The sequence below is a fragment of the Struthio camelus genome, chromosome 10, assembly GCF_040807025.1.
Source record: "Struthio camelus isolate bStrCam1 chromosome 10, bStrCam1.hap1, whole genome shotgun sequence".
In the NCBI taxonomy this organism is placed as follows: domain Eukaryota; kingdom Metazoa; phylum Chordata; class Aves; order Struthioniformes; family Struthionidae; genus Struthio; species Struthio camelus.
In genome coordinates, this window is record NC_090951.1 from 23446852 (window position 1) to 23474457 (window position 27606).

Consider the following 27606-nt stretch of genomic DNA (forward strand, 5'->3'; position numbering starts at 1 on the left):
CTTCAAGAAGACACTTAAGCACACCGCTAGGAGTCCAAATGGGCACGCCAGAGGTGTCCCGAGCAAGGCTGAAGCGGGACACAGCTGCTTTCCTTCGCCAGGAAACCCCCAGGCTGGGCTGCAGCAGCCTCCTTGCCTGCCCTGGGGACACTGTGCTAGGAACTGCTGCTGGCAGCCTGCAAACACAAACACGGGTGCTCCCACATTAGCGGCCCTGGGGGGCAACAGCCTGCAGGCATCATGCTGCAGCAGAAAAGCCTCTCAGCTGCACCAAGAGCTACGAGGTTAAGGAAAGCACTCCCAATATGACACTGACTCGGCCCAAAGCTGCTTCAAAAGCCAAGTGTGCTCAGGGCAACCTCTCCGCTCTCCCCTCAACAGGCTCCCCCAAGTGCATGGCACAGGCAGCCAGGTGGCCACGCCTGCTGCTGCCCACCACACAGCCCCACTCACCTCCAGCGCCTTCATTTCCCCAGCGCCACCTTGGGCACCACCACCTCTTCCTTGCTCCCCAGGCACTGCTGAGTGGTGGCCATCTGCTGCTGGTATCGCTTCTGTGCTTGGCCACCACCTGGCACCTGCCCTCCCCTGAGGGGCCGAGAGCCCAGGCCCTCCACAGGGCCAGGACTTGCCCTCCCCTCCCTGTGCCAAAACGCTCCACAGTCACCACGCGCCCTGCAACCGCCCCACACCAACCCTCAACAGCCGCCACGTGCCTCAGCCACCTCGCTTTAATGGCTGCCACGCACTGCGGGCACCTGCTGTAACAGGTACCTGGTGGGTGAAACGTGACCCATTGCCCATGCAGTGATTTAGGAGCAGGTCTTCATACCAGCTCTTCTCACAGAGCTTGTGGTTTTTTTTTTCTCCTGTTAATGGAGAAGGATTTACAGGTGCAGAGAGAAGAGCCTACTCACCAGCAGGCAGTTGAAATGCTCAGTGACCTTGCCTTCCTAAGGGTCTTATTTTGCCCTTGAGCAGCTGAGGTTTCTGTCCCCTTCAGAGGGAGCTCAGCCCAGGAGTCAAGAGGAAATTCAGTGGTGAGCTGCCTCGTAAACATGTCTGGGGAGAACTTCCGTCGTGTCCTCAGGCAGCCTTTGTGGCAGTGGAGGGGGAGGCTCTGTGTCCTTGGCACAGGTGCCACCAAATGCCTGAATTGTTCACCCACCTGAGAGGCAGCTTGAAGAGGGTGCCAGCTGATGGTGGGTTACAGGACTGGGCCTGCTCAGAAGGTGTGCAGTTATTGGCAGTGGTGCAGTCTGGCTGGTCCTTGTGGGGCTAGTGTCTTCTGCTGCTGCTCCCCACTGCTGCCTGTGTCCTTGACTTCTGGGTGCAAGAGAGCTGGGGCAGCTTCTTGCAATGAATGCTGGCACACTCCCTCAGCAATCTGGTGAGGTACTCCAGAGGCACATGCTCACCCAGAGGGGCCTCCCCTTTGTCTCTGCCTTCTTCAGGCCACTCCGCAAGCACTCGTGTCCATCGCAGCCACAGTCCCTGGCGCTGCAGTCCAAAAGCATCCCCGTTATCACCAGTGCCACTAAAATTGCTTTTCAAAAAAAAAAATTTTTTTTCTTTTATTCTGTGGCAAGTGAACGGCCAGAGGTGGCTGTTCAGTGCTGTTCAAACTCAGTGAGGTACCTAGGGTTAATCCCACTTCTGTGGCATGCTCCTCGTGCAAGGTTTAGGCACTCTGCTCCTGTGCAAGCTGAAGGCTCTGTTGTTCGTGGGGGGCAGGAGGGAGCCCTGGATAGGCAGTTCTTCAGCTTGTTCTTTCGCCTGTTAAGGACAAGATACGATGTACGCGTGCTCTGCGAGTTGCTTGTGTGTCAAATGAGCCCTTATTAGAGGCAGGTATAGCGGGGTTTTTTAATGCCAGTGCCTAAAAAGAAATGGGGTTTTGTGGGTGTGACTGACCCGAAGGTGTTTGGTGGAGGATGGTATGTTTCTCCTGGAGATCTTGGATTCCTGTCCAGGCCAGGAAGTTGTTGCTCTCGGATACATGATGGTGTGTGCTGGAGAGCCTCAGTGTGAGGAGGGATGCTGTGTAGGAACCCAGAGGAGCAGGCCAAAGCAGCTAGGGGCCAAAGAGAACCATCTCCGAAGCTGCTTGCTTGGGGGACAGCAGATGCGTGGGTCCGTTTGCCACCAGCCTCGTGGCAGGAACACTATCCAGCCCCTCCACGCTGGGCTGGGTTGCTCTTGGCAGCGTTGTGTCCTGGGGACGGTAACAGGGCAGCAGCTGCAGGGCTGTTGCCAGTGGTATGCCTGCTGTGTGCACGTGTGTCATCTTCAGGCAAGCAGGGGAAGGAAGAGGAAAGCTGGAGGATGGCAATAAATTGGGAAGATGCCTTAGCACTTACCTAAAAACACGTCCTCTTCAGTGGTTGTATCTCTTGGTTTTTCGTTCTTGGTCCCCCTAACGCACACCGAGGCCCCCGTTGTTGCTGGGAAGGGTGAGCACCCAAGGGTGCAAGACACTCAGCCTCGTGTGCAAAGGAGGCCTGAGCTTTGGTGGTAGTGGCTCTCCTTACTTGTGCAGTGTGTGACAAGGCACGTGAGGTTGTAAGGTTCTTGCAAGGGATGTGAATCATGAGCACACAGGCCTTGGCAGGGCAGGCCACAGTCTGGTAATCTGTCTCAGAAACACTGGGCTATGTTGTGCTGTTTGGGCCTGAATTCATGAGCTAGCAGCTAATTGGTTAATAACCTGCAGCAGTCTGCCCCCCTCCCCTCCCTGACTACAAGAGTGACCTCTGAGGGACTCAGCATATCCCTGGTCAAACCACCTGGTGAACCTGTGAGGTGTGAATGGACAGGGAGATTCTGTGGTAACCACCTCCCATCTGTCAATCATAGTGAAGGGGCTGGAATATGCACATAAAGGGTTAGAACATACCTTCCTGATTGGCTAAAGGCCACATGCCCTAATTTGCATCAGCCTATAGAAAGAGAGTGGGGGGGGGGGGGGGTGAGGGGGATCTTGAGGTGAGCAGCTGGAGAGTGGGGGAGGTTTGGGGTGGAGGAGCCCCAGTGGCCTTTCTGAAGGCTTGAAGGAGCTTGGCAGCCTTTTTAAAGGCCGGGCTCCAGCTGAAGACATCAGGAGCAGGGGAATCATTGATGACCACAAGAGGGCCTGAATGGTGGTAGCTGACCACTGTCCCCTAACAGGGCCTTGCTCTGCCTCTTCCCCCTCAAGTCAGGCTGCTGGCTGGGACCACCATTGAATCTGACACCCAGGAGACCCCTCTCTGGGGGGCAGGCACATAAGTGTGGGTGTACCACTTCTTGAGGGTGTGGGTTTGAAGCTCCATTCTCATAACAACCTGAGACCAGTAGGGCCTTAGTGAGGTTCAGCTCACCCCTTGCCTATCAGGTGGCATGTTGTGCAGGTGTGACCCGATAGACCATCCTACTCTTTACTGTGCACTCTCTTGCTCTGTCTGTCTTCCTTTTTGGGGGTATGGGGATCTTACTTTTGAGCTAGCTAATAGAACAATGTAAGCCCTAGATATGTGGTATCTAAATGAGTTATTTGTGAATAAGTTGTTAGTGTTGTCACTCCTTCTTGCTTATTTGGAGAATCTCTGTAGACCTATGCACTCAGTAAAGCTCCCATCAGCCCCCAGGAACCTGTTAGTTGTGAGTGGTTAATGAAGTTGTTGAAGAGGCCTTTTGCTTGGCTCAGGCATGCTTCTTCATCCAACAGCACCATAAGCTTTCCAGGTGTTGTGCAACTGTTGACTCACTGCTGACTAATTGAACTAACTGAGCAATTAGCTTAGGAATGGTGGCTTGATATTGACTCCCTGGTCAATAGTGCTTCAGTACCTAGAAGCTAATTGCTTAAGTAGTGCTGAAAGTACTGGAGAAATGTTGAATAAATGCTGGACTTGGACAAGGGTGTGACCCCCCCCCCCCGTCTCCCCCAAAAGAACAGTTTCTGGCATGAAAGCATCTCAATGGGAGGTTTGTCCTGGTGCATGCTGGTCTCCTTGCCCTCTGGGTGCTTGCAGATGGACCCCCACCCCACCTCGAGGAGGGTCCATGCACCCTGTCCCCCACCTCAAAAAGGGCCCCCTCAGCCTCTGCTTTGGGGCTGGAAATGCCGGAGCTTGCCTCTGTTTCCAAGTCCCCACAAGGCAGGACTTAGCCCCAGTTTCCAGCCACAGAATCAGCCACCTCAGCCTCTGTTTGCGGACCCCAAAAGGCAGGACTTAGCCTCTCTTTTGGAGCCCAAAAGGCAGGACTCCTTCACCTGTTCTTGTGCTTGAAAACAGGGAAGCTTGAACACCAAGCTTCCCTTGGTGGCCCTAAAAACACAGCACTCGGCCTCTGCTTTTAGTCCCCACAACAGGCACCCTTGCCTCTGTTCTCAGAGTCCCAAAAACGCAGGACTTGGTCTCTGTTTCTGGAGCTGGAAAACCTTGGACTCTGCTTGGAGGATGCGAAAGGGCCAACTACGCCTCCATTCCAGGCCCCCAAAACAGAGGCCTTAGTCGCTGTCTGCAACCACAAGCACAGCAAACTTAAAAGCCTCTGTTTCTGGCCCCCAAAATGCAGGACTTGGCCTGTCTTCAGACACAAAGGCAGCCAACTAAGGCTCCCTTTCTGGGCCTCAAAGTGGCCTAACTAGCCTGGGTTTGTGGCCCCAGGAACCCAGGATTTAGGCCCCCTTTAGGGCTCAGAAGTGGGGAACTTGCTCTCCGTTCTCAGCCAGAAACACAGCCAGCTCAGCCCCTGCTGCTGAGCTCCACAATGCCTCCCCAAGTCTCTGGTGGTGGCCCCCAAACCTCACCACTTCCTGCCTGCCCTGGCACCTGGCCCCCAAAGCCCCTGCCGTCGGGCTGCAAGTGCAGGGCTTGGGGCAGCAGCCTCCACCTGGGATGGCCCTGGGTGGCTCTGGGCTGTGCTTAGGGCCAGGGCCGGGGCGTCCCTGCTGGGAGGGCCCGGCCCCGGGTGTGGGGCAGCCTGGGGGCGTTGGGCTTGGGCCCTTCAGCCTTTATTCCCTGGCCTGGCCCCACTCCCAGCCCTGGGAGAGCGGCCCTGCCCCCTTCCCCTCTGCAGCCCCACTCACCCCCAGGGGCTCCCAGTGCCCCTCAATCCCTGCAGCCCCCACTCGCCCCTTGGGCCCTCCGCTCGCCCCGGGGCCCCTCTCAGCCTCAGGCCCCCCCTTACCCCACTGTCCCCAGTGGCCTCTCCAGTGTCTGCAGTGCCCTCCCTCACCCCATCTCTCTGCTTCCCATGGCCCCAGGCAGGGCCCCAGGCTGGGCCGGGGGCACTGGGGCCACATCCTGGGGGCAGCAGGGCCGGGGCCGGCGCAAGACCCCCACAGAGCCTGGAAACAAGCTGGCGCCTTCCTCATGCGGATGGAGCTTTATTGTCCTCCAGCCTCGGGCTACTGGGGCCCCCGGCACGGGGCACCGCTGCTGCCGCCAGCCACGCACGGGGGGGCCTTGGCGTGCCACTGCCTCTGCTGAGCTGCAATGACACCAGAGGGAGGCACCGTGGGTGCTCGGCTGCTGTTTCCCCATGGCCCCCCATGGCCTCCGGAGCTCCACAGTGCTCAGCTGGGGGCAGCTGTCCTGGTCAGGAGCCTGGGGGCTGTGCAAGTCCTCTCTCCCCATTCCACACCCCCCCCGCCCCCCCCACTTTCGGCACCAGCCACCCTGGCCTGGTGCTCGCGGGGCCTCTGGACACCTCCCCAGGACGTGGGGTGGGAGCTCGGTCTCTGTCACCTACCTCCCCACAAGAACGCCAGGTCCCATCGCTGGAGCCACTCAGCTGGCGCTGTGTCCAGGATGATGCCTGGCACATGGGGAAGTGCAGCCATCAGGGCATGGCCCCAGTCCCAAACCCAGCTCCAGCCCTGAAGCCCAACCCCGGCCCCGACCCGAGGGACGTGACCGGGAGCAGCGCGACAGCCCTGCACTGCCTCTCACCCAGGACGGTGACGGCTGTCACCTGCGACGCCTGGCAGCTCCCCATGCAGCAGCTCCGGGCTGTGCTGAAGAGCCTCTCCAGCAGCGCGGGGCAGTCTTGGGCCTAGGGCAGAGCAGGCACGTGGGAGCTCATCTCTGGCTCCAAGCGCCACCCGCTCCCGGGTGCCCTGCAGCCGGCACAGGAGCCACAGGGCAGCCACCCGCCCGCCTGCAGGGACGCAGGCCCCAGTGCAGAGCTCGCTCACCAGGTGACTGCAGATCTCGTCCTGCAGCTCGGCCGCGCTCAGCCCAGCGCTCGTGGCAATGCGCCTCCGCACCCTCTTTGACCCCAGAAACGGGGCGCACAGGTGGAGAGCACCCTTGCACGCCTGGAAAAGAGCATTGGCCCGTCACAGGGACGCTGAGCGCCTGCCCGCAGCACCAAGGGAGGGAGAAACCTCGCTGCCGCGCTGTCAGCGAGGGCCTGCAGAGACACCAGCAACAGCAGCACCACAGCTCTGCTGGCACCACAGGGCTTTCTGCAGATCTGCAGATAGCAGAAAGCTGCTTACATCGGAGACAGCTGGGGCTGGGTCCCGCAGGTGCAGCACAAGGCTGGGAAACACTTCCTCCACCTCTCTGCTGAAACTGGACCTCCTCCCTGAGGCAGACGAGGCCAGAGTCCCATAGAGGGTGAAGGCCAAGCGACGCAGCACCTCTTCCTCCTGCGAACAAAAAAGCCTATGTGGCAGGTGCTAACAAGGGTGCCGCCTACAAACCCCTTGGCACTAGCGCGGCACTGCCCACAGGGGGATGGCAGCCCCAGGACGGCTCTTGCCTGCCCAACATGAGAACGAGTGGCTTCACTTACCGCCCCCAGGAACGCCCGGGTGGACCTGGCGATGTCTGCCAGGGCAGAGCCCACGGCACTCGCCTTCAGCTGCCCCAGCACCTTCACCAGCGCCAGCAGGCTCTCGGCAGCCACCTCCGCACCGGCCACATCCTCCAGGCCCCTGCACAGCACCTCCACCACGGCCGCCCTGTGCCTCCGCAGCTGCAGAGCGACAGGTGCACAAGCTGCTCACTATCCCTGCCTCCCACCGCTGCCCTTCACCATGGCGCCAAGGGCTGCACTTGCTCGAGCAAGCCCAGAGCAACCCCCTGCCTGAGGAGCCCCGCTTTGCATCCACTTTCCCCTTTGCTACCCTGCTGACATCAGAGCGAGGAGCGCGGCCTTAGCACAGCCCCACGTCTGCCTCTGCTCGTCTCTCCAGGCTCCGCAAGCCCCGCACACCTCTCCACTGGCACCTCTTGAGTTCGGACTGTGCTCAGAGCGCAGAAAAGGCCGTCTCACCTTTGTGGGTGCTCCACTGGCCATGTTGCCCACGCCTCTCATGGCCATTTGCCGCACGGTGTTGATGGGGTCACGTGATCTTTCTAGTAGGGCCTTCAGCAGGGGCTTCAGGAGCTTCGTCTTCTCCACCAGATGGTCCTTCACCAGCTGCAATAAAGCCACGGGGCTGCTAGCATCGGGACGCCATTCACGCCAGGCAAGACAGGACCCCTCCGAGCCCTCCCTGCCCTCCTGCTGCCTCACCTCAGCAAAGAAAGCCGTGGCCGTGAGCCGCAGGTTTGCCGAGGGTGAACCCAGCCACGGGAAGAGGCTCTGCACCAGGCGCTGCGGGACAAGCTCCGCGCGGATCAGCACGCTGCGCACAAAGCACGAGCAGGCTCGTGACACACAGTCACACAGGACGGCCACGGGCCACAACTCCCAAATTCACCGACTCCAATGCAGATGCTGCTCTGCACCTCAGCAGAGCTCCCGGGCATGAAGGAAGGTCCCAGCAGCCCTTTCCCTGGGCATAGCCCCCGCGACAAGGCAGGACACATTGTGGGGGCTCTCACCTCGCCAGGAGACACACGCCGGCGGTGTGAGCCTGGGGGTCTGCCAGGGATGCCCACACTCCCTGCTCCCGGAGCAGCCGCAGCCAGCGCTCCTCCAGGCACCTCGCCAGCACCAGCTCTAAGGTCTCCACAAAAAGACTGTGGGGGAAAAAAAAAAACCCCAAAGAAAGCTCCAGGGGCAGAAGTTTGGGGGCAGATTTCTCTTTGGCAGAGCTAAAGCAGCTCAGCCACTTGGGGAGCTGTTCCTCCGCTCATCCTAAACTCCACCAAGGGACAGGCAAAGTACCCCTGAAATGACGCTCCAAGGTCTTCAAGTCTCAAGCTAACTGAAAACTGGCATTTTTGCCCTTTGTCCTGCCCCAAACCCACAGACAGCAGGAGAAAGCCCAGAGTCCCTGGGCTGACTCCACGCCAGGCGCCCAAGGCACTCCCCAAGTGCTCTGCTCAGCAGCACTTTGGGGAGAGTGCCTTGTAGGTGGCACACAGCACCGATTTGCTCCTGCCGTTGCACAGCAGGAGCGTGGGCAGAGCATGGCACTGTGGGGAGCCTCACGATGGCCCCAGCTGGCGACACAGAGTTTACAGGCAGCCCTGCACCAGTGGGACAGTTGGGTGTGCCTGCAAGGCCATGAACCACACAAAGAGGCCAACCCCTGCCCCTGCCCCAGCCGCTCCTCACCTGCCCGGTGTGTCGTTGCTGCCCAGCTCCCCCAGGGACAGTGCCATCTCCTCCCCCAGCGTCTCGCTGACCTGCCCCAGGAGGCTGGGAAGCAGGGAGGGAAGCAGGTGCTGGACCAGCGTCTTGCTCCGCAGGACCACCAGCACCTCGGAGAGGGCGCGGGTGATCTACAGAGAAAGTCAACCAAGAACCACCTGGTAAAACAAGGGCTTTTCCCACTGTCCACGTCTCCCTGCCACCCTGGGGGGGCTTTTACTGTCTCCAATTCTCACTGCAGCGACAGCCTTGTGGCCCGGCAGCAGCAAACTGTCCCGACTCCCCACACCACTTACACTTCCACCCCCCTGGCACAGCACCCTGCCAGGCTCCACGGGTGCCCGCAAAGGGCACGAAACTCCCTCACGCTGAAGCACGAGTTGGAAAGCAGGCGTGAAGTGGCATAAATGCCTCTGCCGCTGACCGTACCGTGCGAGGCTCCAGGGCAGCCTGGCTGCTGCCCAGCTCTTGAGTGCAGCAGTCCCTCTGGTGGCTGCTCTTTCCAGCTGCCCTTAATTTTTTGGTTAAGCACACCAGGATGTGGCATCCCAGGGTGCTTCTTCCCAGGCTCCTCCACAGCTCCACCATGTCACTGCAAGAGAACAGACGCTCGCCCATGAGCCCCTAGCTAGCCTCGGGCACCTGCAACAGCCTCACGAGAGGCCAAAGGCTCTCCTTGTCTGCAACGGGGCTGGCCATGCCCAGCTCGGGACAGAGACACGAGCCCACGATGCTGCAGCGCTCAGCCTTTCCCCGGGGAAGAACCACCTGCTCCCTCGCGGGACCCCGCAGGCAGGTGCGCCCTGGGGCTGGCTCTGACTGCAGAGGGAAGGCCGAGGGCACAGACCTGTCCATGGGCAGGCGCTTCTGGAGGAGGCTGTCGAGCACCGGCTGTTGGTGAGAGCGGGCCAGGAGGAACATTGCCCGCAGCGCGAACCCCCTGGGCGTGCTCTGCCGGGTGCTGCGCAGGCAGCTGGAAAGGATGGTCACCATTTGGGGCACCTGAAAGCAGGAAGGCGAGAAAGAATGGCTCGGTGCGTCCTTTCCCCGTTCTTCTTCGGGGCCAATGGTCAACAACAGAGAGCAGCTAAAGGCAAATAGAAAAAACACCCCCCTCTCACCTCCTCCTGGAAGATTTGCTCCCCGCGCTCCCCCAGAAAGGTGAGCATCCACCGCCCAGCGGCCCACACACCCATGGGCCTGGCGCACAGCAAGCTCTCCACGATGGCGCTCGTGAAGTCTGTGGCCTGGGCTGCGGGGCAGGATTTGCAAACAAGCTGGGGAGAAATCAGGAACAGAAGAGACCACGTCATGGGTTGCTCAGATGCAAAACTCATGTCCTGACAGGAGTACTCGCATGCAAACTCGCACACACACACACATATACCGTGGCCCCCTCCCTGCTTTTTGGGGGCCAGTTACCTTCGCGATGTTGGTGGAGGTCGTGAGCAGAGACTCAGAGGTGACGGCGTTGAGCCTCTGACACAGGCGCCTGATCTCGTTGCTCCAGGCCGCCTCATCCGTGGTCTTGGCTGGAGCCAGGAGAAAGGGGAGTCACATTCAGGGGGAGCGAAACTCCGACCCCACGTGCTGGGGACGTGAAGTCTTGCCCACTCTCCTCACCTCCTATTTGGAGCAGGCGGCCGAGGCAGGTCGCTGCCCGCTGGCGGGACACGGCTGACACGTCGCATGTCAGAGGCCCCAGCAGTCCTGCCAGGGAGCCGAACTGCTCGCACGCATGGCCTCGCTGCAGGAGCAAGAGGCAGGCAAAGAGGTCACTGGCAGCCCCCGCGGCCACTCGCCCTCTCCCGGCCACGCTGCCCCCGAGCTGTGGCTGGGCAGGGGGCAAACGAGGAGCCGTCCTGCAGCCCCAGGAGACCCACAACCCGGCGCCTGCTGGGGCAGCTCTCCCTACGCGCATGGTCCCTGCTCACCCTGTGCTCGCGTCGCTCTTCATAAGTGCCCAGCAGCTGGACGCAGACCTGCAGGGCCCTCTCCCGCTCGCATGCGTGGGCCGAGGTGAGCCAGCGCCGCAGGACCTGGGCACGGGCACACCTGTCTCACCACGGGCGTCTTTCCACCCGAAGCCCTTCGCCAGCCCCCTCCTTCCTCGGCCTTGCTGCTTGCACAGCCCCGGTCTCTCTGGGCACCCCAGCCCCAGGCGAGGAGCCCTTCCCCGTGGGGACCTCCCTGCTCTGGGCTCTCGCTGCGGGCAGCATTGACCTGTGCAGCACCCCTTGCACACGGCTGCGGCTGGGGAGAAGCTCTGGCTCATCCAGGGGGCTCGGCAGGACACTGCGAGCTGCCTGCAAGCAGGCTGCTGCCGATGGGAAAAAGCTTGGGTGCCAAATTAGGGCAAGGGGGCCTGAACCTAGGACCATTTCCCTGTCCGCCACAGCAGGGTGTTACCCCTAGTTGCAGGGAAGCTCCCCTCCTCACACCAGCCCTGCAGCAGGATCCCCACGCCTCTGTCCCGCTCTGACAGCAGCGACGCTTTCCCCGCCCCCGCCCCAGGGACACTCACCTGCACCAGGTCCTTAAAGCAGACAGGGGCCGGCTCCGCTCGGAGAAGGGCTGCCACGAGCTGCCCCAGCACTCGCAGAGACAGCGCGTGCACACCCTGGCACCAGAAAGGGGGACTGAGTTCGGGCACCCCATGCACTCGCCAGCACAGCCAGCGGCTGCCAGAGTGCGGGGCGCCCGCAGCTGGGCCCCCGCCCAGGGGTGGCCAAGAAGCGCCGGCAGGTACCGATGTGTGTGGAGCAGCTGCCCCCGTCTCCCCTTCCTTTGCCATCTGCTCCGGGCGACGAAGGCGCACGACGCCCTGGCAGCACTGAGCCAGGAGGTTGTGCTTTTCCTCCCTCCTCAGATGGGGCTTCAGCTTGCTGCCAGGAGAAAAAGGGAGGGACGACAGAGAGGGGGCTTACTAGCACTCTCCAGAGTGAGTCACACCACCACTGGCTTTGTCCCCATCGACAGCCCCAAATCCAACACCCTCAGCTCCAGCCACACCGGCTGTCTGGGCTGGGGCACGCAGCCACTCCCACAGTCCCGGGGACAGACCCTACCTCAACTGCTCGATGGCCACGATGGCCCGGGGGTGCACCGGCGACTCCTGCGGCTCCTCCTGAATCACCTCCTGCAAGTCACAGAGAGACACGCGCAAAGTGGGCAGCGGGCAGGGGTGAGGGAGAGCCTGCCCGCCCACCCCGGCCACGCGTTCTTCTGCAGGACCCTGCAGGCACTGGCCCCTCAACCCCCATGGCTCCCTCAAGGGTCCCGCAGGACGAGGCAGCAGCTCCCCAGCACCCAAATGTCCCACGCTCCCCTGCCACGGTTCCAAGTGCCAGCACCCAAGCACCCTGCCCCCTGGGAACGAGGCTCGGGGAGCTTGGGAGCTCGTGCACCGCCCCGGGAGACCATTGCTCCTCTGGGCAAACCTGCCCCACGGCAGAGCCCACAGCCACCCCTGCGTGACGGCCTCGGCTCTGGGCACTCACCAGCAGGGTCTGCAGCAGCTCCCGCTTGCGGCAGAGCTCAAACCTGGGGCAGGCGCCCACAGCCCCGATGGCGAGGCTGATCTCGGTGACACTCTGCACCAGGGAGAGCCTCAGCTGGGCATCCTGATTGCAGGGGAGGAAAACACACTTTGAGCTCCTTGAAGGGCTGAGGAACCTGCCTCCAAGCACAGTGCGGGGAGGAGACTGTGCCCTCTGGGAGCCCAGCAGACCCCAGCTCGGCACCCGCGGCCTAGGAAGGGACTCTCCTCGCCCCTCCTGGGAAGGAGCCTCTCACGGGGAGGCAAGCAGCTGCCCCAGCTGCTGGCCAGAAAGACCCACAGATCCCGGCCCAGAGGAGCAGGGCAAGCAGCGCTGGCGCGGCTACGATGGGAGAGGTGCGCATGGGAAGGGTGAGGAGAGGCCGGAGCTGGCAGCACCCGGCCGGCTATGCCCTGCGCCCCGAGCACCCACCTGGCGGCCCTCTCGGTAGAGCTGCAGGACGTTCCCCACGATGTCTCTCTCGATATGGGCCAGCAGCTGCTCCCTGGGGGCACGCAGCGCCATCCTGCCGTACACCACCATGAGCGCAGCGCGAGTAGCGCGGGTCCTCACCGTGTTGCTCTGCTGGGGGTTTGTCGGAGAAGCACCGAGACATCAGCCCACGGCCCCACTGTGCCCGGGACTCCGCACGCTCCCGAGGCAGGAGCTGCTCTGCACACGACCGGCAGCTCGGCTCCCTGCGCACCTCTAGCAGCTCTAACAACAACACCCTGGGCTCTTTACCTTCTGGTGTTTCAAAGTGCCCATGAACGCCTTCACCGAGGACAAGGCCAGCTGGAAGTGGCTCTCGGCACAGCGGGACACAACTGAAATCATTCCCTGCAACGCAGCAGAAACAGGGAGTTGCTCCCACCAGCTCCACTGGCCAGGCAGGACCTTTCCCACGGCAAACAGCAGTGAAGGGAAAACCAGCAAAGGCTGGAGCAGGCCACGCAGAGCCCCTCTGCCCTGGGGACACGCCGAGGACACTCGGCAAAGCAGGGCGACACGAGGAAAGCTCACCTGTGCCTGCCACAGCTCCAGGTAGTTGGCTTCTTGGAGATATCTCAGTGTCTGCTCTTGCACGTGCCTGAGACACCCACAAGCTGCCAGGGCCGTGCCGAGAGCCTTGTACAGGAAGCGCTGCAAGAGAAGAGGCCGAGCCCTGGCTGTGGGGACAGCCCAACCTGGCGGGAGAGGGCCAGGCCACGGCCAACCCCACCATGCTGGCACCCATGCCCAGCGACCCGAGGGCTCTCCGGCGCAGCCCTCGGACGCGTGAGCAGCGGCAGCGGCACCGCACAGGGAACAAACCTTCTCCCAGGACAGGCGGGGAGAGCTGCCCAGCTGCTGGCTCAGCTCCCGGCTCAGGCCCACCGTCCAGGCCTCACTCCCAACGACCTCCAGCGAAGTTCTCAGGAACTAGGGTGAAGAGGACGATGAAGCAAATGCTCACCTGCCCCTTACCAGGGTCTTGTGCACATCCTCTGAGCACGCAGCACCCACGGCCGGGGCAAGTGCAGGCTGCTCGGGAAGTGCCTGCCCTGCTCCGTCCTCCCACCATTTTTCCTGTCCCCTGCTTGCCCCATCCAGCTGGGGACCCCACACGCATGCCATACCTTAAGCAGAAGGCTCTCCCACTCGGCCACATGCAGGGAGCTTGCGGTTGTTCCTGCAAAGCCAGAGGAAGCAAAAGCCCTCGCCGTTATTCCAGCGGGCTCCACAGCAGAGCCCAGGGGTGGTCTTTGCCGTCCAAAGCCCCACAGCCTCAGGCCAGTGGGCTGACAAGAGCCAGCAAACCCAGGACCGTTCCCCTCCACCAGGCTGGGGAGCTGAAGGCATTTTCCTGCCCCTCCGCCGGCCCAGCCTCTCCCGCCTGCCCGCACCTTACCTGCCAGGTGCTGCAGCAGCAGGGGGATCTCTGCGGCCCACTTTGCTCCCACGGCTCCATGGATCGTGCTGGGGAGCGCCTGCAGCAGCTGCAGGGCCGCTGCTCCACGGCCACCGCCCGCGTGCGGAGACACCGCCGCCACCACCTAGGCCAGGGCAGCAGGGAGACGGGCTCACGCCTGCCCCAAGAGCTGCAGCTGCCCCCATAGGCAGGCAGGCAGGCAGGCAGGGAGGTTGGCACTGCCCCAGCTGGCAGCAGGCAGCTGACCCAGGTGCTGCCGTCCTCCAGGAGGAGCAGGAGCCCCTGAGGGGCAGGGGAGGCTCAGGCTGCCTCCGACAGCTCCTGCCTCCTCCCGGGGTGCCTGGCACTGGCCTCGGCACCATCTCTCCCCGCCTCTCCTCTTGCCCGGGCCTCAAAAGCTCTTTCCCTGGGGCCCCACTACTCACCAGCAGGCGAGCCAGCAGGGCCTGGGGAGCCGGCAGAGGGGCTGCGGGCAGAAGGAAAGGCTGCGTGAGACACCCAGCCCCTCCGGCCCTCCTCGTGCCGCATCCCACATCCCCGCATGTGGCTAAAGGGGACCCGGCTGCGCCGCCTCCACACCAGCTCTGCTGGGCTCCCGTGGCTGAACAGCCACCGCTGAAGGCAGCCCCGGCATGGCAGGAACAAGCCCCCAGGCCCCCGGCGAGAGCTGGCTGCAGCAGTGCCAGGCGGCTCCACCAGGGAAGGGGCACGCGGGGCAGAGCCCTCGCACCCAGCGAAGGGCACTGCTCTGCCCTGCACTGCCCCGGGCCTCCTGCGTGGGGCCGCCAAGGGACAACAGGGATATGCGCTGCCCCGCTCACACCCAGCCTGGCGCAGCATGCCAGGACTTTCTGCTCCCCACCTAGCTCCTCAGATTCTAGAGCCTCGGGTGCCGCCTCCTCTTCCTCGCGCCCTGCGCTCTCCTGTCTCTCAGCCAGGGCACGCAGACAGCGGCAGAGTGGGACCAGCATGCCAGTGTACTGGGCTGGCACCACGTACCGCAGCAGCCTCGGCCACAGGAGCTGCAGGCAAGAACCAGGCCGTTCAGCACGCCGGCATTTCCACCTCTCCATCCCTGTTCCCCCATCATTGCCACTTCTCTGGCACCGGCCCAGCCCTTCAGCCTCGGGCCTCCCCTAACTCAGAGGTTTCGGTCTCGCCCTGCCTTTCTCCTCCACCTTCTCTCCCTCTTGCCCACCGTGCTTCACACTCCTTTCCCCCTCCCTTTGGCTGCCTGGTTGATGAGAGCTGCTGGCACAGCTCACCCCCAGGGGGCAGGTCACCTCTGCACTCCAAGGGGACACAGGATTCCTATGGCCCCACCAGCCCCTACATCTCATGTACGGGATGTGGCCAGGACACATGCCCAGTGGGCTCGAGTCAGCCGCAGCATGCGCTGAACAAGCAAGTCCGGCCCCACAAAGCTAAACCCCAGCTCTTCTCCGCTGCTTTAGTGGCTAAGACAGGGGTCCCAGTGCACAGAGGAAAGCCTCGGACACCCCCAACCCCACTGCTCACAGAGCTTGCACATGGAAAGGACTGGTGCGTTTCCGTGAGCCGCACACACTCCGCGGTGTGTCGGGGAGAGGTTCAGGCCACAGGGAGGGTGAGGAAGAGCGTCCCCAGGCAAGAAGCAGCGGCAGGCGGAGGACAACTCACTTTGGCCACCCCTCTGGCAGACATGTCCAGCGTGCCCAGGACATGCCCGCACAGCCGCTGAACAGCCCTTTCTTCCCGGGCTTCCACCGCACAAAGGCTTCCCATGGCCTGCGAGACAGAGGTGGGAAACACCCGTCACTGCCCCTTCCCAGACCCTATGGTGCACAGCGATGCAGAGCCCCCTCCCACCGTGGCACCGGTGTGGCGGCCCTGCTGCACCCAGCTCTCTGCTGCCAGGGACGCCCGTGGCAGCACAGCACAGTCGGAGCATGGGACGCAGCCCTGGCGCCTTGCTCTGCCCTTACCAGTCTGCCCGAGGCCCGGCTGAACTCGCTGAAGATGTGCCCCACCACGTCCCACGCCGAGCAGCCCGGGGCACTGGAGCACAGCAGCTCCCCGATGAAATGCAGAACTGCCTTCCTCACCTGCCAGGGAGGCTGCTGTTATGACCCCGGCCCACAGCCCCAGGGCAGGCTGCCTTCGCAGCGCTGCAGCCCTTCTGGCTGGGCCAAGACGACAAGGGTGCAGCAGCAGCCCACACTCCACTGTCGCCACTGGGCTTTAGCCCTGTGCCCTGCCTTTGCCTGCTGCTACAGCCCCGCCAGGCTCTGCGCCAGGGAAAGGGTGGCTCTGCCCCCGCGGCAGCACCGTGGCACCATCCCTGCCCAAAACAGCTCACCTGGGCCGCGGGGTCGCCACGCACAGACTGCACAAGCTTCACAAACAGGGGCAGCTTCTCCCTCATCTCGGCAGCTGCAAGGGACAAGGAGAGGTGTGCGCTGAGGCCGAGCCCCCATTTCCGGAGGGATTCCTCACAGCTCCCTGGCTTTTTGTACACAAGTGGGACAGAAAAGCAGGGCCAGACTGCGATGGCAGAGGAAGCAGCAGCATCCCGGGGGGACTCCATTTCTCTCTCCTGGCACACTGACCATCAGAGCGGACCAGAGCTTGCAGCACTTCCACGGCTGCCACGCGATCAGCCTTGCTCCCGCTCCTCAGCTTGCAGTACAGGAACACGATTGTCTCCGCGGGGCAAATTTGGGCTGCGAGGAGGAAATCACGCTCAGCATTAGTGACCAGCATCTTCGCACCCGGGTAGGTTTGCGACACAGCTGCCAGCACACGGCGGCACGGCGCTGCCTCTCCTCTCCTCACCCTGCAGCACGGCGCAGTGGCACAGCTCTGCTCTGTGCTCTGGGCTGGGTGGCTCGATCTCGTCACAGAGCTGTGAGAACAAGGTGTGTTTCAGAGAAAGCCAGATCGGTGTGCAGAGGGACAGGAAAGAAACTGTGCTGTCAGCCCTCGTCTCACGGGCAGCTCTGGGCGCGGCCCCACCACCAAAGCCCAGAGCTCCGGGCGCACGCAGAGCTTTGCAGCTGAGGCTGCCCAGGAGCCTCAGGCCAGCAACGTGGCACCAGGCCTTACCTGCTGGTGCACAGCAGCGTTGATGGCCAGAAGCTTGGCCCGGGGCACGAGGGTCTGAACGTCCGCCACAGCCCCCAGGAAATAGCTGAGACTCTGCAAGGGAGCATGAGAGGGCGAGGGGGGCTCTCACCGCCAGCCGCCCGGAAAGGGAGAAACCGGCATCGCTGGGAGAGGCCATGGCCTGAACCCACGTCCAGGGAAAGCCCAGCCCCGCATGGGGCTTCTGGTTCGTCCTTCCCACAGAGCAGCAGGAGACCAGGAGGTCTCCTCTGCACAGCCCTGCTGGGACAGCCTTTCCTGGCACGTTTCCCCGCCCCCAACCTCTCCCTGTCCCAGGGGCAGGATGCAGCCCTGGGTGCGAGGGCAGAGCTCCTTGTGCACCCCCCCCCAGCCCGGGAAGTGGCGCAGCCTCCCGTCCTGAGCTGCTCGCTCCAGCGACTCACCGCTCCCTCCTGGCCCTCCTGCCTTGCTGATTTCTTCCAGCAAGAGCCCAGGAAGCCTCTGGCCTTTGTTCCCCATTCCTGCCCAAAGGAGTCCCAGCTCCTCCCGGCACCCCGCAGCTCCCCAACACCTTGCGGCACCCGCACAGCGCCCGGCTGCGCCGTGCCCTGCGCAACACCTCACCGTGGTCACCCCAAAGGGCTCCCGCACTTCTCGATACTGGTGCAGCAGCCAGAGGAGCTGCTCCCAGGCGCGCTCGCGGTGCTGCTCCGCGTGCAGGAGGACACCCATCATGGCACCCATCGCCCTGAGGACGGCCTGCTTGACCTGCCGAGGGTTGGCGACATGCGGCGGTGAGGGCTGAGGGTCTCTCCAGCACTCGCCTCCCCCAGACACCAGCCTGCCCTTCCCGCGCAGGGGACTGTCCCTTCTCCCTGGCCAGAAGGGCTCGCTCACCAGCACAGAGAGCATTTCCTCCCGGCACACCCTCAGCCTGCCCTGTCAAAAAGGCCCTGGGATTCCTACGCGGAGTAGCAGGCCGGGCACTGTTGCTTTCTGGCACAGAGCCGCGAAGGAGAGCTGCCGTCCTGCCTGCCAGCTGGCACTGCTGGCCCCGGCATGCTGCCCGCAGGCTCCCGGCTCGGGGCCCTTTCGCAGCCAGCCTGCTCCCTTTGACTCCTTGCAGAGCCCCACCGGCCCCTGCAGACGTCCCTGCTGCTGCCCACGGCTGCAGAAGCAGCAACGCTCACCTCTTCCTCCTCACAGCGCCGCCAGTTTCTGCCCACGTAGCGGAAGAGTGGGTAAACAGGGGCGCAGAGTTGGGCCGCCCCCAGGCGAGGGAAGGCACATTTCTCCCACTCGCGGAAGTACGTGTTTATCCCTCGGCACCACTGCTCCACAACTGCAGCATGAGAAGGGAAACAGGATCGTGGCAAAGTCTCTGACCAGCAGGAGACCTCGTTTCAACCAGGCCCCCGAGCCTGATTTAAGCCGACGCCAGGCTCGCCAGGCCTCAGGTCTGCCTTCAGGCACACGTTGCATGAGGGTCTGAGACACCTGGGTTGAAATGCTGCCTTGTTTCTCCCCTCTTCCGCCCCAGCACACCTTTTCCTCCACACAGCCTTGCTGCCCTCCACCACTGCCCGCTGCAGCCCCTGCCTCTTTCTTCCCAAACATTGGCCCCTCAGCACAAGCTTGGAGGCTTTGGCAATTCTTTCCTGTGCTCTCCCTTAAAGCCCACAAGCTCCTTGGGGCAGCCGCACCGAGCGCCGGCCCGGCCTGCCCACAGGCACCCCGGCAGCACCCGCTGCTCCTGCTCGTTCAGGGCAGTTGGGGGCTGCTGAGGCTGGAGCTCACTGCGGCTCAGCCCTGCCCTGCCTGCCCCGAGACCCCAGCGAGGCGCCCAGGGCCACCCTGGCCCCTTCCGCTCCCCGCGGGCCCTGGCCGCAGCGCCGACACTCACCGCCGCAGACAGTGCGCAGCAGCCGGCTGCTCCCCACCTCGCTCAGCACACCGTGCAGGGCTGACAGCGTCGTTTCCACGAAGGGCACGCACTGCAGGGCTGCAGAAAGGGCAGGGGCGGTGGGGCGGAGGGCGGCTGCCGTCAGCCGGAGCTGCCACGGCCCGTGGGCTCTGTCCCCCGGCAACGCTGCCAGACCAGGGCTGTGGGGCCATGCCAGAGGGCAGGGGGACGGGAGAGCTGCCGAAGCCCTGGGGGAGGCCCTGGCATGGGGAGGGTTCCTGCCAGGGCACCCATGTACCACCAGCTGCCTTCCCCGAGGGGTGCGGGGAAGCCCTGGGGCATGGGGAGGACAGCGTGGGGCAGAGCCCGGCACATTTGGTCTCCAGCAGGTTCCCTCCAGCCCAGCGCAGCCCAGACTGTTTTGGCCAGGGTGACGAATCCCTTCTCCTGCCTGTCACCCACTGTAACGCGGAGTAGCAGGCCGGGCACTGTACCGTAGCGGGCAGCGAGGTTGCGCAGGGTGATGAGGACGAACTCCTCCGACATCCCCTCCAGAGCCTTCAGGTGGCCCTGCAGCACCGACATCACGTCGTGCAAGTGGGAGCGGGCCAGTGCCACCAGGACACCACTAGCGTCCGTCCTCACAGCGGCTGTCACACCCTGAAAGACAGCAGTTTGCGCGTGACAGCAGCGTGACTGGCCGTCCCCCACAGCTTGGCCTCGAGGCAGGACAGAGAACCGGTAACTCGACTCCAACTGTCCCTCGCTCACAAACAGCCCTGCAGCCACCTCTCTGCACAGCTCCCGGGTCACTGCCCCAACCCCCTGCCAGGACCCGTCCCCGAAGCCTCTCCTGTAGGACAGACGTGCCAAGCGCAGGGGTCCGGGGTTACCCTCAGAGAGGACAAGCTCACCTGGGCAGCTTGCAGGTCCTCGAATGCCACCGCTATCACTCTGTCCACGACAGAGTTCTGCAAATGGCTCTCGTCGTGCCACAAGACGCTCTCCAGCTCGCGGTAAATCTCCGCTCTGCCATCCTGGGGACACACCGCACACGGCAGCAATGGGACGTGTCGCCCTCACATCAGCTCCGCCATGCTGACGCCAGGGACGAGCCGCCGCCACCGCTCAGCACAGCCGTCGGGAGTGGGCGAGAAATCCCACGCTGGGATTTCCCAACCCAAACCCTAACCCTAACCCCGGGGACGCTGCCACCTCCTGCAGGAAAGCAGGGTGCGCGGTAGTGTCCGCTCAGCGCCACCAGCAGCATCCGGTTTTTGGGAGGAGGCACGGCAGGAGGACAGAGGCGCCATTGAGCGAGATCAGCTCACAGCACCTGGGGAAGCTGGGCGCTACGGGGAGCCCTCGAAGCCCCACGCAGCCCCATGGGATGCCCCCACCTCACCTCGACGCCTTGCAGCCGGTCCAACAGAGAGGTCACGACGGCGGCAAAGGTAGCAACGGCCGCAGGGCCAGAGCCAGCCGCCCTGCCGCCGTCCTCACCCCGCGCAGGTCCGGACTGGGGACCTACACAAGTGAAGAAACCTGGAAGGAAAGAAGCGGAGGGTTTGCGTTGCTTCAGCAGCCGCAGGGGCGGGCCCTGAATTGGGGCAAACGTCTCCCCAGCTGGAGTACGGGGTAACAGGAGAGGCTGGCAGAGCCGGCTCTGTGTAATCTGGAGAAGAGCAGCCCGGGGGCAGCTTGGAGCTGGCCCCAAGCGCATGACCCCGACTCTCCCCGAGCCAGCAATGTGGGCACCAGCTGGTCCCCGTCACCCCCATCGAGCGGGCCGGCAGGCTGGGTGCCGAGTGCGGCACCAGCCCCCACCTCGGAGCACTCGCAGCACCCCCATCGCGGCAGGACTCCCTGGACGGATGCACTGCTCCGCCAGCACCTCCTCCCGCGGGAGCTACGAGCCACTGGGCCAGCGTGGGCCCTGGGAGGGAGAGGGGACCTGGCCACTGTGACCAGTGAGGGGCCACTGTGACCCGTGGGGGGCCCCGACACCTCACAGAGGGCTGCTGGCAACGCGGGGCTGCGGGGGGGGAGGGCAGGCACGGCCGCACCAGGGACCCCCCCCCGCCTCGCCCCAAATGTGGGCATATCCCCCAGGCGCCAGCGCTCGCAGTCACTCGTCGGCCTCCGGTGGTTCTGAGCAGTGACCGTCTCCAAACGCATCGGCCACTTTAGGTTATCTCCTAAGATAACCTCCTAAGTGCCCATCCCAAAAGAGCACCTCTTCTGAATTGCGCCACTCTTCTAAAGAGCTTCAGGCAAACCACCAGCAGCCACCCGGCAACTGCCAGCTCCCACATCATCCCCTCAGCAAACACTGCTGCAGACGAAAGCCCTAAACACGAAGAGCAAACAAAAAAGAGGGCAGGGAAAGTATGCTAGGGACGGATCTCAGGACAAGGAGAAAGACTGACTGGCGCTTGGTCAGGATCCTGGCTGGAGACACCAGGCAGTGCGTTAAGTCCTTCTGAACATGGCAAAAATTAAGATGCTTTCATCGTCCTGAGCACCACAGACAGAAATGGCAGCAGACCTGCTGTCATACCCCTTCTCCCAGGAAGCGGATGAAACAATATTGTAGCGTTAAGCTTCTGGGCAGCTGGACTAAATCCTTCAAGCAGAAACCTGGGGAGAAGGCTGTGCCTCGAGCGCCAGACCCAGGCTAAGCAGAGGGGAGCTTTGGTTTGGGAAGCCACGTGGCCTAACAGAGAATTGCTCGGGGCCTTGGGCAGCTGGAGGCATCCCCGGCCACCCTGACTGGTGGTGGGAGCCTCGGCTGCACTGCGGGGCCTCAGTACCCCTGTCCTGCATGGGCTGCCACTCGGCGGGCACCTCACACGACAAGAGAGCTGGATATTTATGTCCGTAACGAGGCCCGAAGAAAAGCACTCCTATAGAAAGCCACCTGCCAGACAGCAGCACTGCCTCTGTGCACCTCCAACCCCTCCAACTGGGTATGAAGCAGCTTGAGACACTTCCCAGCTGTCACTGGGACACCTCTGGGTTTCCACAGGTTTTATTAAAAGCGTGGCTTTTTGGCATTCCGACAGCTACTCTTTCCAAAAGGCGCTGCAGGGAGAGCAGCTGGCCTACGGAGGCCACGAAACAGCAGCGCCTGCCTTCGTGGCACCTGTAGCTCTGCACAGACCTTCCCAGCTCACGCAGAGGCACCTCCAGCTCCGCGTGCCCTTGGGACCCGCAGCAGCCCTGACAGCAGCCCCTGCTGATGCTCCCCTCGCTCCCAAAAACCAACTCTGGAGCATCAGGCCCTCTGGCACTGCCCGCAGGGACTTGCTCCGCTCTACCCACAGCTCACCCAGCTGGATGCTGGGTGACAGCTCCGTCCCACAGGTCTCCTCAGCACAGTGAGGGGAGATGACGGGGCCTTGGACTGACACTTCATTTGAAAAGTAAAACTCATCTCCACCTCTCTATTTCCTCCCTAACAGCCTCCCTTCCTGCCTCACCCTGTCACCTGACACAGCTCCTCTGCACCTCATTTCCTTCCTTTAGAGGGACAGGCAAGAGAGAAAGGCCCTTTCTTTTACTCCCTGAACTGAGAGGAAAACAAACTTTGTGTTTTCTACTAATGCCAAAGCAATGTATTAAGAGTAAATGGTTTCTCAAATGAAAGGGTAACTTCCTGTCTCCAGTTCTAGAGAAATGCCTGCGAGCGCTAAAAGGCTCATAAAAGGAGTGTGAGAAGGGACCTCAGGACCCTCAGGAGCGGGCAAGGAACTGTTGCCTCGCAACACTCCTGTTGCCTTGACAGCCAGGCTGGCCAAGGTGCAAGGAGGGAGGCCAGACTCCACAGTGTCCAGCTGACCACAGGACAGTGCTGAACTGGGATTGAGGAAGAAAGCTTTGTGCAGGGTAGCACGCTGGCAGACCAGGCCCATCATGCCCAGCATGTCGCTGTCCACCACTCCTCCATGGCGATTACAGCACAGCTCTATTTGTTTAAGGACAAAGCTGCGGGGCTGCCTGCTCCCTCTGTGTGGACCGGCCACCCAGCCGTCAATACATGGGGAGCACTGCTCTCCGGGCTCTCTCTGGGCAGCGGGGAAGCACAGCTGAAATGCGGCACCTTGGGACAGGCTCACACTCCCCAGGGCACGCTGTTCCCTGCAGGGCAGCTGACCCCAAACAGCTTGGACAGCCCAGGGACAGACCTGCTGCCCACATGGCCTGCAAAGCCCCCGGGACAGAGGCTCAGAGCTGCTCCTGCTCGAAGGCTTTTTGTGCCCCGTGACTGACTTCAGGAGGCAAAAGCTTGTAAGCACAAAAAAACGAACAAACAAGAAAAACAACCCCAGAAGGATATTTTGGTGCCAACCCTGCTGGTGCAGCTGCTAACATAACTGTTTTCCAACCAAAGTGCATTATCCCAAGCAGTGTGTCGTCACAGTTTACCCAGGAAGGCTTGTGCACAGAGAGCACGGTGTGGGGAGTGATTACCTTTGGCTGTATTGATTGGAGGTAGGTTTGCTAATTCTGCTTTGCCTCAATTTCTGCAACAATAACAAAGCCTTTCTGAAAGCCAGGCAGAGAGCTGATGTCATTGGAGCGACCCAGTCCCCGAGGAGAAATCCCACAGTACCTGACCAAAATAATATTGGAAGCACGGGCTTAGTGTTGCTGCCCACATCCCCCACTCAAAATGCCTCCGGGCTGTGTCCAGTCCCACTCCCCCATGCCTCCCCCATCCTTAGCCCACCCGTGTCTATGCTGGGAGCTACCAGAAGACTGAAGATCCTCCCTGCTCGCCCCAAGACACCCCCAGGCTGCAGAGGGTCATCTGGCAACAGCAGAGCAACTGCCCCATTGCTCAAAGGGGCCTTTCTGGAGGGCACGCTGGGCACAGAGGGCAATGACTGCCCCCAGCTGCCCTTTTGCAAAGCTCTCTGCCCTGGGGGGGTGCCAACCCAGGCAGATGGAGCAAGCATTTGTGAGAGACTGGTCTTCCCTTAAAGAAAAACAAACAAACAAAAAATCAACAACAAAACTAACTGCTTGCTGGTTCACACCACCTGAGTCCAAGAGGCCTGACGTAAACCGCATGAGGCAGTAAGTCTGAGCTCTTCCCAAGCTTGTTCAATAGCAGAAAGGGAAGATGCTCCTTTAAGAAACCCCTTTCCTTTCATTTGGGCTTTGCAAGCACTCATTCCTACGGCTGTCTGGTGACTGGGAACTGCATGCAAAGCCTGGGAAGCAGCAGGAAAAGCAATGCTGCATGACAGGCACTATCTGACCTTGGGGACTCGGGGGGGGGCAAAGCCTTTGTGGGGGACCTTTCAGCAGTAGGAAGGACAGTGGAAAAAGATGGGACGGTCTTAGAGGAGATCTTTTTCTGAGTCCTAGATGGGACAGTTGCAGTCTAATATTGCTCGCTTGAATTCGTGAGGGAGTGAAACAGGCCTTTGCTTTAAAGAAGAGAGGAAGAACTAGACTGTCTGTGTTTGCTCTGTAGCTCTGCAGGGGATGGGCTGAGCCTGTCCCTGCAGAGCACAACGCTGGGAGCAGGTTGTGGAGTCGAGGAAGACATTTGGAGGCCTGTCTCATCGCTGCTGCTGCTGCTGCTGCCTGGGCGGTCTGCGGCAGCTGCTCTTGCCCAGCTGCCCGGGTCCTTGCTCTGCGCCATGGCCACGGAGGTGAGGCGCTCTCTGGCGCAGGACTTCTCTCTCCCAAGGTGTTACAGCGCCTGGCACAAAGGGGCCTGGCTTTAACTACAGCCTCTTCAAGCAAAGGGAGGCAATGTTAACCCATTCTTCTTTTCTACTTTCCACCTGGCTTTTGAAGGTCTTCAGCTCCTCTGTGAGGGCTTAGACACAGTAATTCACCTCTCAGGGTGTCGGATCACTGTTTCAGTGCTTTTAAAATGCTATAGGTTTTACAGGGAGAAGCAAAGCCAGGGCAGCGAGGCCTTTTCAGGATTAAAACATTTCAACTTCTGTTTGTCCTTTCTAGTGAGCTGGTGTTAAGGGTTCCTTGCTGAGGTGCCTCACTCACATCAGGATGTGACCCTGTAGTGTTTTTGCACTTGAATGTTGAGGTGCAACTGCCTAGCGGCCCTTGAAACCACCATCTCTTATCTTGCCAAAAGAAGGATGGTGGGGGGAGGGGGGAGAAGAAGAAGTGGTATTTGAGGAAAAACAATGGGCGCGCTCTGGCCGTGGACACAATTTACCAAGGGAGCTACGTAAGCAAATGAAGACGGAATCTCAAGAGTCTGATTCTCAATTGCATTCAGCTCCCTTTGCACCACTGTGGAGATGGGATGCTCCCTTGCCAAGCGTGAACCCTAGGGGGAACCCTAGGGTTCAGCCCCATTGGGGGTGGGGTGGTATGAAGGGAACTGTGTGGAAGTGAGAATAAACCCTAGTGTTTGGAGGGGAGGGGGGGTTGTTCCTCCTCTGTGCTCAGTCCGGGCGTGTGATGGGTAGGGCTTGACTAGTTTCCTGTCAACGGGAGTGGAAAAGTACCTACTGAGTTGGAAGGAAACTCAACGAGGCTTTTGTGGACCATCTCCTTGACAAAGGAAAAGAACTCCGAATGGTGTTTCTGCGGTCTCTGGTAGCTGAACTGAAGAGCAGCTCGAAGGAGAAGCTCTTGATTCAGAGCAATGCAGCCCCAACCGTCTCTGTACAATATTGTCTGATCTGCTTTTTATGGGAAAAGCTACTTCATGACATGGAAATGCTCCAAGTTCATCAGGTTGTACCTTGAGGCAGCTTTTGCTGTGTTCTTTTCTGTTCATCTCTGACTTTCTCTGGCTGCTTTATTTTCATGCTCTTATCAAATTGTCAGCAGACAGATGTGCACAGCAGTTTCAAGAGGGGTGCCCCACAGAAAACCACTTCAAGAACTGCTGTTCCACTTGATCGCCGTTTCCTTTCACACCCTCTCATTTGTTTCATGGAAGTAGAATATATATAAAGTATGTTTGAATGTCTTACACTTGCTTGGAGAACCTTTCCCTCAGCCGACAACAGCATTGGTGAGGACCGGGACTAGAATGTGAGATGCGGGGGGAGGAGGGGGAAATCCTGTGAGCCCATCAGTGGATGAAACGTGACCCGTTGCCCATGCAGTGATTTAGGAGCAGGAATTCTTGCCAGCTCTTCTCCCAGTGATTATATATATATACATATATTTTTTTTTTTTTTTCTCCTGTTAATGGTAGAAGGATTTACAGGAGCACAGAGAAGAGCCTTCTCTCCAGCAGGCAATTGAAATGCTCGGTGACGGTGCCTTGATACATTGATGGTGTATCTTCTAGTCTGGTCACGAAGCAGTTTCACTGCCCGTTTATGCCACAATTTTTTGTTAGATTTAAAAGATGACCCAAGCGTTTCCCACGGCCGCGTAAGCCCTTGAATTGACACGAGGCTCAGTATGAGAGCACCTGGCCCCCATGATTTAAAAAAAAATCTTCCTGTATTATATGAAAACGAGGAGAAAAAAAAATGTTTTTCAACCTAAAATGTAGATGCTTCAATTACGTATTACTGCATTAAGTTCACTGAGAAACACGGGTGTGGCCCTTTCAATCAATATAGGTGGATATACCAGCAGTCTGATGTATACCATCAGCTGATGGCAAGAGGCTATGCAGAAATCCGAAGTGAGTGGAAATAATTTGCACTAATGGATTTTGTTTTGCTTTGCTTTGCCTTGCCAGAATGTCATAAACCAGCTACTCTTTCTCTGTGATTGAATCAGTGACGGTTTCCTTTGTAAGCATTGCTGGCTGCTTTTCTTGAAATGAGGTTGAGATGCAAAGTGAACTAGCTGCAAATTACTTTGAACGTTTACATGGGCCTACCCAGACTAGGAAAGTGAATGAGGTTAGTCTATAATTGGCTGCAACAGTAATAGCTTTATTTGTTTTTCTAGATGTTAAAAGAGAAAGTCCTGAGCAATAACTGAAAACTGCTCTAAAGAAATCATCTGTGGAAACGTTCATCCAGAGAGCCCATGTTCTGTTTCAGCCAAGACAGAGGTGCACACCCAGCCAATGGGGTGGAACTTCTCCATAGGTAAGATGGGAACGTTACATATTTCCACTTTAAATCTTCGCTTTGATTAAGGCTTTCTTACAGGGCCTTTCTTCATGTTCTACAACTGAGACCGCAGAGATGTCGAAACTGCCTCTGCCAACAGGTTGGGCACTTGGATAGGGATTACACAGGGAGAACTGGAAGTGCGAGGGTGTTTTTCCTCTCTCCTCTCATCTTCTTTGGAGTCCTTTGAGAAGTGGGACACAGCGCTTTGCAGGAGTGGAAAAGGAAAGCTGGAAAGTGTTCTCCTGCCAATTTCAAAACAGTACAGGATGTTATTAGCCGTCTGCAAATCTTCTCCCCCACCCCAATAAATTAACTCACAAGTTGCGTGCTGCAAGGAAAATACTTCATGACGTCCCTCTAGTTCTGTGTATATGCCTGAATGCTTTAATTTTATGGTTGGAGCACATACCCTAGCTGACTGCATTTCCCTCGGCAAACCACAAGGCTCTGGTTAGCTCTCACCTCAGTTACTAATAAGCAGGACTCAGTGTAGCACTGATCCTATTCACCTGACACTGAAGCTTGATCTTACTCCTCTGATATTCT

The 27606-nt window shown here is 60.4% G+C and overlaps 1 protein-coding gene across 1 annotated transcript; it reads right to left on the reverse strand.

The window, feature by feature from the left end:
• Nucleotides 1–1806: 1806 nt before the first annotated feature.
• On the reverse strand, nt 1807–26123 carry LOC138068527 (maestro heat-like repeat-containing protein family member 2B). The gene is made up of 42 exons (XM_068956357.1): nt 25481–26123; nt 20385–23594; nt 19894–20016; nt 19474–19639; nt 18980–19078; nt 18267–18418; nt 17701–17844; nt 17077–17169; nt 16807–16876; nt 16581–16763; nt 16331–16404; nt 15957–16076; nt 15652–15759; nt 14855–15014; nt 14418–14458; nt 13972–14116; nt 13700–13752; nt 13395–13502; nt 13104–13223; nt 12825–12920; nt 12513–12665; nt 12042–12164; nt 11610–11680; nt 11291–11426; nt 11066–11161; nt 10476–10580; nt 10165–10288; nt 9964–10073; nt 9663–9818; nt 9389–9543; nt 8971–9133; nt 8506–8672; nt 7827–7964; nt 7516–7627; nt 7273–7419; nt 6790–6972; nt 6491–6643; nt 6185–6307; nt 5940–6042; nt 5740–5805; nt 2361–2444; nt 1807–2215 (listed from the first exon to the last, which is right to left on the reverse strand). Exons 2-42 carry the CDS (start codon nt 20700–20702, stop codon nt 2166–2168), a joined length of 5091 nt encoding a protein of 1696 aa, XP_068812458.1. The 5' UTR covers nt 20703–23594; nt 25481–26123; the 3' UTR covers nt 1807–2165.
• Between the last annotated feature and the right edge of the window lie 1483 nt (nt 26124–27606).